General features: G+C 47.3%; 1 protein-coding gene across 2 annotated transcripts in view; it reads right to left on the bottom strand.

Moving 5' to 3' along the window:
• LOC147700450 (pregnancy-specific beta-1-glycoprotein 7-like) overlaps window positions 1-16,443 on the bottom strand; it is a 225,266-nt gene that overhangs the window by 66,313 nt on the left and 142,510 nt on the right. The window contains exon 7 of one of the 2 annotated variants that reach the window (XM_086935863.1): window positions 1,666-1,795. The exons of the other annotated variant lie outside the window; for it this stretch is intronic. Within the exon in view, the coding sequence (XP_086791989.1) occupies window positions 1,666-1,795 (130 nt within the window). The remainder of the gene's footprint in view (window positions 1-1,665; window positions 1,796-16,443) is intronic. 2 annotated transcript variants of the gene reach the window in all.

The following is a 16,443-nucleotide window of genomic DNA, read 5'->3' as shown; positions in this document are numbered from 1 at the left end:
AGACACCCAGAAGGGGGAGCACCAGCGGACTGCAGCACCCCAGATACCCAGAAGGGGGAGCACCAGCAGAGTGCCGCACCCCAGACACCCAGAAGGGGGAGCACCAGCAGAGTGCAGCACCCCAGACACCCAGAAGGGGGAGCACCAGCAGAGTGCCGCACTCCAGACACCCAGAAGGGGGAGCACCAGCAGAGTGCCGCACTCCAGACACCCAGAAGGGGGAGCACCAGTGGACTGCAGCACCCCAGACAACCAGAAGGGGGAGCACCAGCAGAGTGCAGCACCCCAGACAACCAGAAGGGGAGCACCAGTGGAGTGCAGCACCCCAGACACCCAGAAGGGGGAGCACCAGCAGAGTGCCGCACTCCAGACACCCAGAAGGGGGAGCACCAGCAGAGTGCAGCACCCCAGACAACCAGAAGGGGGAGCACCAGCAGAGTGCCGCACTCCAGACACCCAGAAGGGGGAGCACCAGCAGAGTGCAGCACCCCAGACACCCAGAAGGGGGAGCACCAGTGGACTGCAGCACCCCAGACACCCAGAAGGGGGAGCACCAGCAGAGTGCAGCACCCCAGACACGCAGAAGGGGGAGCACCAGCAGAGTGCAGCACCCCAGACACCCAGAAGGGGGAGCACCAGCAGAGTGCAGCACCCCAGACACCCAGAAGGGGGAGCACCAGCAGAGTGCAGCACCCCAGACACCCAGAAGGGGGAGCACCAGTAGAGTGCAGCACCCCAGACACCCAGAAGGGGGAGCACCAGCAGAGTGCCGCACCCCAGACACCCAGAAGGGGGAGCACCAGTAGAGTGCAGCACCCCAGACACCCAGAAGGGGGAGCACCAGCAGAGTGCAGCACCCCAGACACCCAGAAGGGGGAGCACCAGCAGAGTGCAGCACCCCAGACAACCAGAAGGGGGAGCACCAGTCGAGTGCAGTACCAGCAATGGCCAGCAGGGAGTGAACCCCAAGAAAGCAGTTTTTGCAACACAAACAGCGTCGCGAGCAGCAGAGGAGTGAGGAAGAGGGATGTCAGAGGAATGGTCGTGGGTCAGAGGTAATACTATCTTAAAGGTGTGGGGAAGAGCAGGGGGGATTGGGGAGTGTCCACTGAGTGCACTGCATTTATCCTCAATGGAGGAGGGGCAAGAGGTGAAGCCCCATTGACTTGTGCTGTACCCTCTTGCTATCTACTGGACACAGCACTGAGCTGAGATCACACATTGACATTCAGTGCTTGCTGTTTTCTGTTTGTATGTCTGTGTCAGTCTGTGTGTCTGTCAACATGCCTGCCAGGTTTAGAGGTGGACAGACTCACATTCACCTGCTGTCACAGGTACTTGATGTCAATGCCTCAGAGAGACACAGTTTTTTGTGTGTCTACAGAATTCATAAACCAACGCATTTCTCAAATGAAATAAAGCCACCAAAAACAAGAAGAAATAAAGAGTATATTTTTCTTCAATAGTGGGGGGTCTGCTCTTTGTGAAACTCTAGTGGAACCTGAGCAGACTTTCTTCAGCAGATGGTGTCTGGTGACCAGGATGATAGTAGGTTCTTGTAAGTTATATACGGTTCATGATGCACTACATAATACTACCACAAGCCCTCAGGGTGCGAAGCCATGCCCTGTCCCAGCCTGAACATAGAGAAAGTGCAATACTCACAGAGGGGTCTCACGCGGCATGGTGTAGAGGCAGCCAATCAGCAGCGGCAGGGCGGTCACAACCAGGACCCCCGCCCCTCCAAGAGCAGACCACAGGATGCAGTGGTATCGCGACATGCAGTGCCCCCGTCCTAGAGGGAAAAGAGCCCTGATTAATCTGAGAGCTGGTGGCCCACCCCTAGCCACTGACAGGACCAACCCCCAAGTGGGAGGCAGCAGATTGATGATACCCCTCCCTTCAAACTACACCCCTCACCCTACACATGTCTACTCGCCGCTCTGGTTATAGACTGAGAGAACTCATATGTCACAGAGCTTTAATATAATGTAATGTTGACTTTTTTCTACGGCCCCAAGACAATGTTGGAGTGAAAATCCTGATGAGCGTGAGGGTGAAGGGGATGAAATGTGTGTGTGTGAGTGTGTGGGTGTCTGTGTGTGTGTGTTGCTTTGCAGACTAGGTAGTATTAGCCCTCGTAGTGTGGGAAAATCCTGACAGAACCAGGCGAACACCAACTTTCTGAGTACCAGTGCGCTTTCATCACCAATCCCTACATGTTTTTTAGGTACTTTTCAACAAGTGTATCAAAAAACATAGCAGTCAACTGCTTTATAACCTACTGCTCTGTGTGTGTGTGTGGGTGTGATACTTCTTTATTAATTATACTGTTTCATCCCACTTGCATCACACTTATTAGTAAGAGTGTATATTAGAAATTGGGTTGATAGTTGAGAGGGGTAGAAGCCCCACTCAAATTTTAAACACAATCATTGTCTGGGTGAACCAAACAAGTGACTAAATTGACCCTCTGGTAGCCAGGTGCAAAGCAGTCAGGTATGACTTAGAGGCAACGTGTAAGGTATGTATGTAGCACCCAAACAGTAATACAGTGACAACAAAGCACAAGAAACCAACTTAGAGAACAGCATAAAATTAAATAAAGAAAATGACACCAACATGAAAAAAATTCAATCAGTAGAACAAGAGATGAGTTTTTAAAATTTAAGGTAAAAATAGAACCAAGAAGCAGAAAGCGCCACTCAGTGTTATCTGCTCATGCTACACCGGGGCAAGTTACAAGTTCAGGCCAACTGCAATGGTGGGGTGCCGGATACAGGGACCAAGTCAGCCTCGTGGGGGAGTTACCTTCCCAAGTCCAGCGGAGAGTTCTGTTAGTATTGGCGGAGGCCGCGAGGCAGAGGCTGTTGGCACAAGCTGCTCAAGTGCCGCGGGTGGTTGTTGCTGTAGTAAGAAGAGCCAGTTGTCGCTGCAGCTTCGCACTGGTGATCACCGCGGGCTGTCACTGCTGGCGTGAAGTGCAGATCTTCCATTGCTGCGGGGTGGAGAATCTTGGAGGACTCTAGATGGTGAACGTACAATCCCGCCAGGCTCGGAGCAAATGTGCTCCCCATGCTGGTTCCATGGCTTTGCCAAAACAGGGTGCCCTCATATTCGAAAAAGTTTTTGGTAAGGGCTAGCGAGATACATTCCATGACCACTCCCCGGGGAGTTTGGTACTTCACCATCTAGAGTCCTCCAAGATTCTCCACCCCAACAACCCTTTCAGAGGGAGAATCCACACATGGCGACGCTATATTGATGACATTTTGGTCATTTGGGAGGGGGATGGCCATTCAATCTCCGAGTTCATGCAATGGCTCAATGACCAGAACTCTTTCTTAAAATTTACCCATCAAATGTCCAACAGCTCGATGGTCTTTCTGGATCTCAATATCTATCATGAAGCAGGTCTGCTAAAAACTGAGACCCATTTTAAACCTACGGCGAAGAACTGCCTCCTCAGGTTTGACAGTTTCCATCCTCGTCACCTGAGGGAGAATTTACCATACGGGCAGTTCCTACGCCTACGTCGCAACTGCAGCGACTTAGCCAAGTACAAAACTCAGGCGAAGGACTTGAGCAGGAAACTGAGACAAAGAAAATATCCGAATCAAGTCATCCAGAAGGCAATGAAAAGAGCCAGGAATAACAACCGTGAAGCTCTTTTGGAAGATAAGCCCCAGAAAGATGACCAACCAAGCAGAACAGTCTGTGTCACGACTTACAGTCCAGTTGCAAACCAAGTATCCAAACTGGTCAACAAGCATTGGCGTACACTGACAAGCGGCTCACTGAATCTGGAAAAACTGCTGTTTGCTCATAGACGTGGCAGGAATTTAAAGGACATGCTTGTCCACACAAGACCTCCCACACACAAAGTGGAACAAACAAGGTTACAAGGAATACAGGGCCATCACCCTTGTGGCAACAGCAACAGCTGTCATCTTACCAAGAAAAGTCAGACACTCACCTTCACGAATGGTACCAGTTGGGAACAACGTATGTTTACCAACTGTAACAGTAAAAACGTTGTGTACCTAATCACATGTCCCTGTAAGAAGGGATACGTGGGAATGACAACAAGGCAAGTCAAAATAAGGATCAATGAGCATAAAAGCAACGTTAGATGCAAACAATCAACTACGAAAATGGCAGCCCATTTCCTTGAATACCAACACTGTGTAAATGAGTTAAACTGGGCAGTGATTGAGCAGCTGCCTACAGAGTCAGGGCTATTTGACAAAGAACAGCGGTGGGTGTTCCGCCTTGGGACTGACACCTCTGGGCTCAATGACTCTATCCCCTGGAGTCAGTTACGCTGAATGTTTATGGTGACAGTGTTAGCCCTCACTTTGCCCATAAGGTTGACAGTACAGACTCATTGTAACCTCTAAACAGTTGTTTCCTATTGACTATATGAGATGTATGAATACTGGGACAGCCCTCACCTCAATATGTAATTATACTGCCTCTACACAGGGCAAGATTAGAACTACGCTACCCTGAAAATGTTGCTTATGCAGTCCTTCTGCAATAAGAAACCAAACAATAACGCGCAGGGTGCAAACGTCATTATGGAACATGTGCGCACTGTTTAACACAGGCGTTACCCTAATCATAACCTAATCCAATTCTCTTGGCTATTACTGTATTTGCCTCCTTTAATATGGGCTTAATGCGCAGGGTGACAGCTTCCTTTTTAAATACTTACGCGCCGTAATATACAGGCAATTAGCCTTTGCCCCCCTTAGAATTTAATGAAACTGAATGCCTTAACATAGAACATGCGCTGGCGTCTTTTAGTTACGCATGCGCGCTGACTGCATTCATCCGGAAACCCATCCTGGGTGCGACGCATGCGCGAATGCAACAGCGCTAGTTTCTAACGCATGCGCATTGCAATTCCATACCGCGCCCTTGCCGAGCGCGCAGTACTGGACTTTGTCTGCAGCAAGCACCTGAATTTGGGCATGTTTCGGTGTCTAATTAACCAATTTACTCCCTAATTGGAAGCACTGGCAGTATATAAGAGGTAGAACATCAACCATACCTCACACTTCGTCGGAGCAGCGTTGAGGGGAAGGCAGGCTATTAGACCATGCAGTAACCTTGAGTTGGGTCGCAAGGTTCAAGATTAGCAATTTGTCTATCTAAATTACGATGACAACCTAAAACCCACCCTTATTATCCTATAGGTTGCTTTACTGAGCAGTGAGGAAGGAACCCCCCAATACCACGCTTAGGCTCATGTGGTCATCAAACCTTGAACTATAAGTAAGCCTCCATTTAACAACTCCTCTCCTCCACAGTCTTTTTTGGGAGAAATATCCTGGCGTGTTCTATACTATAGATGTATGTCTTGTGTCCACTGTGAGTCTTTTTGAATGTTTTATTTCACAGGGTCCCTGAACCTCATTTCGGGTTCTTTTTTACCCTCCAATGACTAGAAAACATTGTTTTTCCTTGTTCCTGGACGTCCGACTGTGATGTTTTACTATGTCTTTTCTTCACAGGTTCCTCAAACGCCAATTGGGCGCAACGGAGCTTACCCATAATTAACATTGATAGATACATTTCACCTAGTTTTTGTTTTTGGTAGAATACACTTTGACATTCTACATTCTATGTGAGTAAGGTGAGGATAACGTGCATATCCTCATCCGTCCTGAAGAAGGAGTCGCTGTCCTCCGAAACATGTCAACGCTTTCAAAGGTTGATATACCCTAATACGTATATTGTCAACCTCACTTTGCACTTTTTAAAAATACCAGCCAAGGACATAATAAATAACTTTTTCCTATGAGCCAGGTATTTTTTAATTAAAACTTCACTTTTTTCACCTCACCTCACCTCACCACTCACACTTTTTCCCTCATCACACACCTACACTTAGTTCACTATCAAGTGCTCCTACGTATTCGTGAGTCGTAGCACGCCGCATCCCGTAGAGGGGTGCGAAGGCCCCGATGATGAAGCATGACACCAAGGGGCCTGTTGGTGTGTGAGGGGTATTTAAACAACACTGTGTGCTCCCCATCACTTTAGGGATCACAATCACGTTCTGAGTGGATATTAATCTGTTTAAACATCTTCATCCGTGGTCAGGAGTTGGGAGGGCATCGTATATGATGTGTATGGTAGGTGTTTGCATGTCGCAGTGTAATCTGAAGGCAGACTGGCAATCATGCTGGAGTGGTTCACACTGATGTGATCCTCAAGTTGAAATAGACTGCTTTTCCAATGATCTTGCCAAACAAATGGTGAGTTAGTGATGGGCCGGTAATTGTTGAGGTCATCAGGGTCCAAGAAAGTTTCTTTAGGAGTGGGAGGGTCTGACCTGTCTGAGAGCTTCTGGAAAGACGGCTTGAGTGAGAGAGGCATTGACAATGGGGAGCAGAGGCAAGCGAGCGTCCCCAGAGAGAGCTTTGATGAAGGACGATGGTAAGACATCATCACCATAAGTGACTTTCAGGGAGCAGAGTATGCCAACAACTGGGCTTTGAATGTTCATCGTTGCGGGATTGTATGGGAAATGGCGTGCATAGAAGCTAAAGCAGGCTTGAAGTCGGCAATGTGTGATCAGATCTTCTGTATTTTCTCCCTGAAGAAGAAGATAATTGACCTGCACTTTTCTGTGGAGTGAGGAATAGGTGGGTCGGGCAGGGGAGGTGGGGTGTTAGTTTGTCATGCACAGCATTCTAAGCATGGGATAGTATGTCGCTCCTTATGTATGCATATTAAAGCATGCGTCAAAGTTCCCACATTCCGGTGTGTGACTATGGACCTGGTTTAATTGTGTAAAGAGAGCCATTGTTCCTCCAGGGAATTGAGTAAATTAATCCATCCCCCTGGTGGAGGGACAGCCCGCCACATTTATAAGAGACCGCCAAGCAGGGGGTAATTTAGAATCACTGGCAGGAAGTTCCATCACAGCAGTACCTGCCAATGCATTTCAGGGTTTGTGCAGGGTTGCATCAGCATGACCAAACAAATTATTTTTTTGTGAAAAAAAATGTCATGAACCCCCTCCTTTGGAATCATTTCCAATTGTGAGGGGACAATTATTACCATTTGTCTGTCCCTCACCGCCAGAGTTTGCCTGGTAGTGATGGAGAGTAAAACATAGCTATATGTCCACCAATCCTAATTTGGTGGGCGGAACTATACTTAAAAAATGTGGTGGTCTTTTTGAAACAAAAAACAGTATATACCGCTATGTACGCCCTCGATATCTCTGGACACGTGTGAGAACGTAGAAACAAAGACACTGTAGTTAGCAAAAGCTACTATCAAATAGGAAAAAAGATAAGGCATGAAAAACAAAAAGGAAGAGTCATACGCACTCTAGGTTCTTTTGGTATCCCATCATTGCACAGAGAAGCGTGCCCAGTGTCATCATCTGGGTGTTACCAAAAAGAACTAAGTAGTGCTCCCTCTAGATTGATCGAGAAAGACACTGGGCCTCATTTATGAAAAGTGACGCATCGCTGCGTGAAAACAGCGATGCGTCACTTTTCACTGCGCCCTCCTTGCGACACCAATGATGCGTCATATTTACAGTATGACTCATCATTGCGCAAGGAGTTACAGATACGTCAGTATTTCTGACGTATCTGCAAGTGCAAAAGTGACGCATTGCTGGAGTGTGTCACAAAAGTGACGCAACTCCAGCAATGCGTCCTTTCACACGGGGCAAGCCCCATGTGAAAGGGCCTGTGTCAGTCTTATGCCTGCTGTGAGGCAGGCGCAAGATTTTGACGCAACGGCGTCCTAAAAGTGACTAGCTTTATTATGAGCTGTTAATGCACAATCACATGGGATGTAGAAAACTGTTGTATTTTCTTTTCTTTTCAGATGTGAACAAAACCATCACACTTGTTACAATGAAGTTACAACTGAAGTTCAAGTATGTAATACAGTTGTAGATAATAATGCAGTGACATTCGAAATATAAGGTCCTGACGAAAGCCAGAGGAATACCCTCGCTTTATGGCTGAAACATGTTGACCATATGGACAGTCAATTGGTCATAACTGTCCCTCACTTTGGTTTTTATTTAGGGAGACTCTATCAATCTAGTATTGTATAGCAGTTCTGGAGTCTATCTGATTTTATTCACACTTCTTTCACTATTTTCACTGCTTTCTTTAAATATAAAATTCAGAAAGATAATCTTTTTTCCCATCGTGCTTCTTTCTTCTTACATACCACAAGGCGCCACCTTGGAGCCGCCTCCCGGGTCAGCGCTCTAATTTTCCGGCACCTCTGACCTCATAAGCCCCCCCTTATGCGCACGCGCAGCGGACGCCAAAGGCAAGCCCGTCTGCGCCCGTCCGCGGCCGATCGGGGCTAGGGGCCATGCACCTTGCCCATTTTATTTCTTATTCTGCTGCCCAACTCCGGTCTTATCAGGCTTCCTGGCCACTTTACCCAGCTGCCCTCTCACGGGTCCTTGAACTTGGTCTAGCCCGGAGAACCTCCCCATATTCCTTCCCTGCTTCCCTCCCCTCCCCTGCCCCTTCTTCTCCTGCCCCCTCTACCAGCATTTCCTCAACTAGCCTCACACCTTCTACCCTGGTATATCTTCTGAACACAAGATCAGCAGTCAAGCATCAGCTCGATCTGTTTAATTTACTGGAATCATATAATCCACACCTTCTGTTTCTGACAGAAACGTGGCTTCGTTCTGATTCACTCCCTAATATCCTGGCAGCGCTTCCCCCCTCTACTTCATTCTCTGAGCAGATCGACCTGAGGGGAAGACGGGGGGTGGAGTTGCCTTGATTGCTCGTAACAACCTCCACTTTCAGGTACTCCCCTTCCCCCCTATACCTGCGGTTGATTATTTAGTTGAGCGCACTGTTTCCTTTCAATCCCCTATTACATGTGTGTTAATTTACCGCCCACCACAATCCTGTCCACATTTTATTTCAGCTATTCAAGATCTACTTGCCACTTTAGTGGTCAATAATGTTTCTGTATTGGTCCTAGGGAATTTTAATTTTTGGCCCAATGACCCAGCGGAAGACGCTACGTCTAGGGAATTTACTCAACTTCTCCTTAGTCTTAATTTTGTTTCTCAGGTCCATACTCCCACTCACTCTCGAGGTCACATCCTGGATCAAGTCTGGACCCTCAATGTCCCAGTCACCACTCCTATAGTGGCGCCATGTGTGTGGTCTGACCACTCCTTGATTTCTTTCCGTCAAACGTACTTTTCACCCTAAAGATACCTGGGCCAGGAACTGGAGTAGTGCAGATGTCCCTTCCCTGTGCGCCTCTCTGTTAGCCACCTGCCCTGACCTTGAAGGTTCCACTCTCCCATCCCAAATAACCATCTTAGACGGCTGGCTCTCGAAGGCCAGTGATCAGGTGGCTCCCATGAAGCATGTCACCATTAGAAGGGCCACCTGGCCATTAAATGGTTCACCCCTGATCTTAAAGGAATAAAACTCGAAGCACGCCGAGCAGAACGAGCTTGGCGGTTGGCCTACTGTCCCACTCTTAAAATTCGTTATACTTCCATTCTTAACGAATACAAAAGAGCCATTCTTGCCGCCAAGACCGAATACTTCTCGGGCAGGATTCTTGCAGCTGAGAATCAACCAAAAGAAATCTTTGCCACAGTTCAAGAGTAGGCGTCTTCAGATAGGACATCATCCAAGACCCCTCCGTCTCAATCTTTTTGCAACCTACTCAATGATTTTTTCATTGAGAAAGTTGCAATAATTAAGGCCAACATATCCCCTCCCTCCCCTACCTTTCGTGATTTTTTGCCACCACTTAATAAGTCCAACTTGACTCACATACCTCCAATGACCAAAGACATTTTTCTTTCTCTGTCAGCCCGGGTCAAGTCTGGTTCTCCCGTTGACCCCTGTCCGGCCCATGTGTTACGTACGGCCCTCTCAAGCTGCTACATGCCCCCCCTTGCTCTCCTTAACGACTCGCTTGGGCGGGGCATTGTTCCCACCACTTATAAAGCAGCCACTATCATACCTATTTAAAAAAAGCCTGGAGCCGATCCCTCTTCCCCTCTAAACTATCGCCCCATTTCTCTTCTTCCTTTCTTGGGCAAGGTCCTTGAGTCCTATGTCACCAAGGAACTCAGTTCCTTTGTCGAAGACAGTGCTTACCTTGCACCACGGCAGGCGGGCTTCCGTTCTCGACATTCCGCAGAGAAAGTTGTCGTCTCAGTTATAGACGAATTGAGAGAAGGGCTGGATTCCAACATCCCTCAGGCCCTCATCCTTTTGGATTTGTCCGCCGCCTTTGACACGGTTGATCATTCCATCCTTCTTTCCCGTGTCAGGGCGGCGGGCATAGGGGGCCATATGCTGGTTTGGCTCAGCTCTTTCTTGAGCGAGCGCACTCAAGCTGTCCGCCTGGCAGACTTCACTGCTTCCCCTCGCAAGGTCCAGTGTGGTGTCCCTCAGGGATCCTGCCTTTCCCCTTTCTTATTTAATCTGTACATTTTCCCCCTCATTTCCGCACTTCAAGAGATGGAGGTCACGGTGTACAACTACGCCGATGACCTCCAGCTCATTTTTAATCTTTCTCACTCTCCTTCTTCTGTCCACAATTTTCAATCCACAATGCTGTTTATCAGGGACTGGATGAATACCAACCATCTAAAACTGAACCCGGATAAGACCGAGTTGGTTCTTACCGGGGGCAGTCGCAGTCCCTGATCTCCTTCCTTTTGGCCACCCTCTTTAGGTTCCCCACCTTTGCCGTCACTCTCTGCCAAAACACTGGGGATCACGGTTGATCAACACCTCACTCTCCACACCCAGATAAGTTCGGTAGTCTCCTCCTGTTTCTTTGTCCTCCGTACTGTCCGCAAAATTTCGGCACTAAAACTGATCTTAATGGCGATGGTTTTATCGAGACTGGATTACGGGAACATCGTGTATAACGGCGTACCCGCCAACGCCCTTCGACGTCTCCAGTTGGTGCAAAATCAGGGAGCTCGCCTGATTTTTGGGGTTGCCCAAATTCTCCCACATCACCCCCACACTAAAATCTCTCCACTGGTTACCCATTAAAGAACGGTCTCTTTTCAAATTGGGCTGTACAACATTCCAGGCCTTAGCCCGCTCTGCTCCTGTGTTTATTTCCTCTGCCCTTGCCGTCTATCGCCCCAGCAGAGAGCTACGCTCCTCCACCAAGCTTATTCTCTCGGTACCCTGCTTTAAGAAAAGCAGGTCCGGCGGCTTGAAATTTTCTGTACTCGCCCACACCTTTTGGAATGCCCTCCCCATTTCTGTTAGATCTGCCCCTTCCTACATCGAGTTCCGAAAGATCCTCAAAACTTATCTCTTTCACCAAGCCTTCCCATCCTAAATCCTATGTCCTTCCCCGGTAATCTCAGCTTCCTACTAGCGCCATGAAACCGCATGGTATAAGTGCGCTTTATACATTTTTTTAAATTCAAATTCAAAATTCACAAGAGGATAAACTACATATAGTGTCTTTCTCGATCAATCTAGTGCGAGCACTACTTAGTTGTTTTTGGTAACACCCAGATAATGACACTGGGCACGCTTCTCTGTGCAATGATGGGATACCAAAAGAGCCTAGAGTGGGTATGATTCTTCTTTTTTGTATTTCATGCCTTATCTTTTTTCCTATTTGATAGAAGCTTTTGCTAACTACAGAGCCTTTGTTTCTTACAATTCCAGAGAGATTGAGGGCGTACATAGCAGTACAAAGATTATACTGTTCTTTTGATTGAAAAAGACCACCACATTTTTTAAAGTATAGTGATTATTAGGTGTATGGGGATTTCAACGTCGGAGGTCTATAAATATAAATATTTTTCCCTTGGGCCCTTTTTTTGTGGATTTGGGCGGAACAATAGCCATTTCCCCATCGGCTCTTAGTCCATCGGAGAGATTTGGCTATTGCCGTAATTCAGTAGTCACAACCGTAGCCAAACCTATCACAGCTATTGTTCGCCCGCATCTCAATCGGGCAGGCTAACCATTATCATGGCGGTTTGTATACTCCATCGCCATTGCGATATAGTATACATGCAACTAACATAAAAATGGCGCTACAGGGTAAAACACTAGACAGCGTGTGTGCGTGCACACGAGACTTCAGATTGTGCTCACACCGGAGAGTTTTACACCAGACTGTGCCTTTATTCAAGGTGTTTTACACCAGTGTACACACATCTCAGAGGGCTTTTCGCTTCAGTGTGTGTGCACCAAGAGTGAGTTGTTCCCAACAACAGCTCCATCCTTAAGAATACCCACCACATACAGGTACAAACATTTAGCCATAACTGTGCAAACATCTGGAGTATTTTACATCCGACCGTGCATTTATCCAGAAACATCTGACTGTGCATTCATCCAGAGAACCTCATTCCCGATACGTACATCTATAGATACTAGAAAGTCCTCCTGATAGCTCCATAACACAGTGTGGACCAGACTTTGCAAACAATTAGATCGTTTTACACCAGACTGTATACACCCAGATAGATTTACACCGGACCGTGCATGGATCTGCATGGATTTACATGCGACCGTGCTTGCACGCAGATAGATTTACACCAGACCGTGCTGGCACTGAGATAGATTTACACCAGACTGTGCATAAACCCAGATAGATTTACACCAGACCGTGCTTGCACCCAGATAGATTTACACCAGACCGTGCTTGCTTCCAGATAGATTTACACCAGACCGTGCATACACCCAGATAGATTTACACCAGACCGTGCATATACCTAGATACAATTACACCAGGCCATGCATACACCCAGATAGATTTACACCGGACTGTGCATACACCCAGATAGATTTACACCAGACCGTGCATACCCCCAGATAGATTTACACCAGACCGTGCATAAACCCAGCTAGATTTACACCAGACCGTGCTTGCTTCCAGATAGATTTACACCAGACCGTGCATACACCCAGATAGATTTACACCAGACCGTGCATACACCTAGATACAATTACACCAGACCATGCATACACCCAGATAGATTTACACCGGACCGTGATAACACCCAGATAGATTTACACCAGACTGTGCATACACCCAGATAGATTTACACCAGACCGTGTATACACCTAGATACAATTACATTAGACCATGCATACACCCAGATAGATTTACACCAGACCGTGCATACACACAGATAGATTTACACCAGACCGTGCATACACCTAGATACAATTACACCAGACCATGCATACACCCAGATAGATTTACACCGGACCGTGCATACACCCACATAGATTTACACCAGACTGTGCATACACCCAGATAGATTTACACCAGACCGTGCATACCCCCAGATAGATTTACACCAGACCGTGCATACACCCAGATAGATTTACACCAGACCGTGCTTGCACCCAGATAGATTTACACCAGACCGTGCATACACCCAGATAGATTTACACCAGACCGTGCTTTCACCCAGATAGATTTACACCAGACCGTGCATACACCTAGATACAATTACACCAGACCATGCATACACCCACATAGATTTACACCAGACTGTGCATACACCCAGATAGATTTACACCAGACCGTGCATACACCCAGATAGATTTACACCAGACCGTGCATACACCCAGATAGATTTAGACCGGACCGTGCATGGATCTGCATGGATTTACATGGGACCGTGCTTGCACCCAGATAGATTTACACCAGACCGTGCTTGCACCCAGATAGATTTACACCAGACCGTGCATAAACCCAGATAGATTTACACCAGACCGTGCTTGCACCCAGATAGATTTACACCAGACCGTGCATACACCCAGATAGATTTACACCAGACCGTGCTTGCACCCAGATAGATTTACACCAGACTGTGCATACACCCAGATAGATTTACACCACAAGGTGCTTGCACCCAGATATATTTACACCAGACCGTGCATACACCCAGATAGATTTACACCAGACCGTGCTTGCACCCAGATAGATTTACACCAGACCGTGCATACACCCAGATAGATTTACACCGGACTGTGCATACACCCAGATAGATTTACACCGGACCGTGCATACACCCAGATAGATTTACACCGGACCGTGCATACACCCAGATAGATTTACACTGGACCATGCATACACCCAGATAGATTTACACCGGGCCGTGCATACACCCAGATAGATTTACATTAGACCGTGCATACACCCAGATAGATTTACACCGGACCGTGCATACACCCAGATAGATTTACACCAGACCGTGCATACACCCAGATAGATTTACACCAGACCGTGCTTGCACCTAGATAGATTTACACCAGACCGTGCATACACCCAGATAGATTTACACCAGACCGTGCATACACCCAGATAGCTTTACACCGGACCGTGCATACACCCAGGTAGATTTACACCGGACCGTGCATACACCCAGATAGATTTACACCGGACCATGCATACACCCAGATAGATTTACACCGGACCATGCATACACCCAGATAGATTTACATCAGACCGTGCATACACCCAGATAGATTTACACCGGACCGTGCATACACCCAGATAGATTTACACCAGACCGTGCATACGCCCAGATAGATTTACACCAGACCGTGCATACACCCAGATAGATTTACACCAGACCGTGCATACACCCAGATAGATTTACACCAGACCGTGCTTGCACCCAGATAGATTTACATCAGACCGTGCATACACCCAGATAGATTTACACCGGACCGTGCATACACCCAGATAGATTTACATCAGACCGTGCATACACCCAGATAGATTTACACCAGACCGTGCATACACCCAGATAAATTTACACCAGACCGTGCATACACTCAGATAGACTTACACCGGACCGTGCATAAACCCAGATAGATTTACATCAGACCGTGCATACACCCAGATAGATTTACACCAGACCGTGCATACACCCAGATAGATTTTTACCGGACCGTGCATACACCCAGATAGATTTACATCAGACCGTGCATACACCCAGATAGATTTACACCGGACTGTGCATACACCCAGATAGATTTACACCAGACCGTGCATACACCTAGATACAATTACATCAGACTGTGCATACACTCAGATAGATTTACACCGGACCGTGCATACACCCAGATAGATTTACACCGGACCGTGCATACACCTAGATACAATTACATCAGACCGTGCATAGACCCAGTTAGATTTACACCAGACCGTGCATACACTCAGATAGATTTACACCAGACCGTGCATACAACCAGATAGATTTACACCAGACCGGGCATACACCCAGATAGATTTACACCAGACCGTGCATACACCTAGATACAATTACATCAGACCGTGCATACACCCAGATAGATATACACCAGACCATGCATACACCCAGATAGATTTACACCGGACCGTGCATACACCCAGATAGATTTACACCGGACCGTGCATACACCCAGATAGATTTACACCGGACCGTGCATACACCCAGATAGATTTACACCAGACCGTGCATACACCCAGATAGATTTACACCAGACCGTGCATACACCTAGATACAATTACACCAGACCATGCATACACTCAGATAGATTTACACCAGACCGTGCATACACCTAGATAAAATTACATCAGACCATGCATACACCCAGATAGATTTACACCGGACCGTGCATACACCCGGATAGATTTACACCGGACCGTGCATACACCCTGATAGATTTACACCGGAACGTGCATACACCCAGATAGATTTACACCAGACCGTGCATACACCTAGATACAATTACACCAGACCGTGCATACACCCAGATAGATTTACACCAGACCGTGCATACACCTAGATACAATTACATTAGACCATGCATACACCCAGATAGATTTACACCAGACCGTGCATACACCCAGATAGATTTACACCAGACCGTGCATAAACCCAGATAGATTTACACCAGACCGTGCATACACCCAGATATATTTACACCAGACCGTGCATACACCCAGATGGATTTACACCGGACCGTGCATACACCCAGATAGATTTACACCGGACCGTGCATACACCCAGATAGATGTACACCGGACTGTGCATACACCCAGATAGATTTACACCAGACCGTGCATACATCCAGATAGATTTACACCAGACCATGCATACACCCAGATAGATTTACACCAGACCGTGCATACACCCAGATAGATTTACACCAGACCGTGCATACACCTAGATACAATTACACCAGACCATGCACACACCCAGATAGATTTACACCAGACCGTGCATACACCCAGATAGATTTACACCAGACCGTGTATACACCTAGATACAATTACATTAGACCATGCATACACCCAGATAGATTTACACCAGACCGTGCATACACCCAGATAGATTTACACCAGACCGTGCATACACCCAGATAGATTTACACCAGACCTTGCATACACCCAGATATATTTACA

The sequence above is a fragment of the Lissotriton vulgaris genome, chromosome 8, assembly GCF_964263255.1.
Source record: "Lissotriton vulgaris chromosome 8, aLisVul1.2, whole genome shotgun sequence".
Classification (NCBI taxonomy): domain Eukaryota; kingdom Metazoa; phylum Chordata; class Amphibia; order Caudata; family Salamandridae; genus Lissotriton; species Lissotriton vulgaris.
The sequence above is the reverse complement of the archived record's forward strand: the minus strand, read 5'-3'. Positions and strand labels throughout refer to the sequence as shown.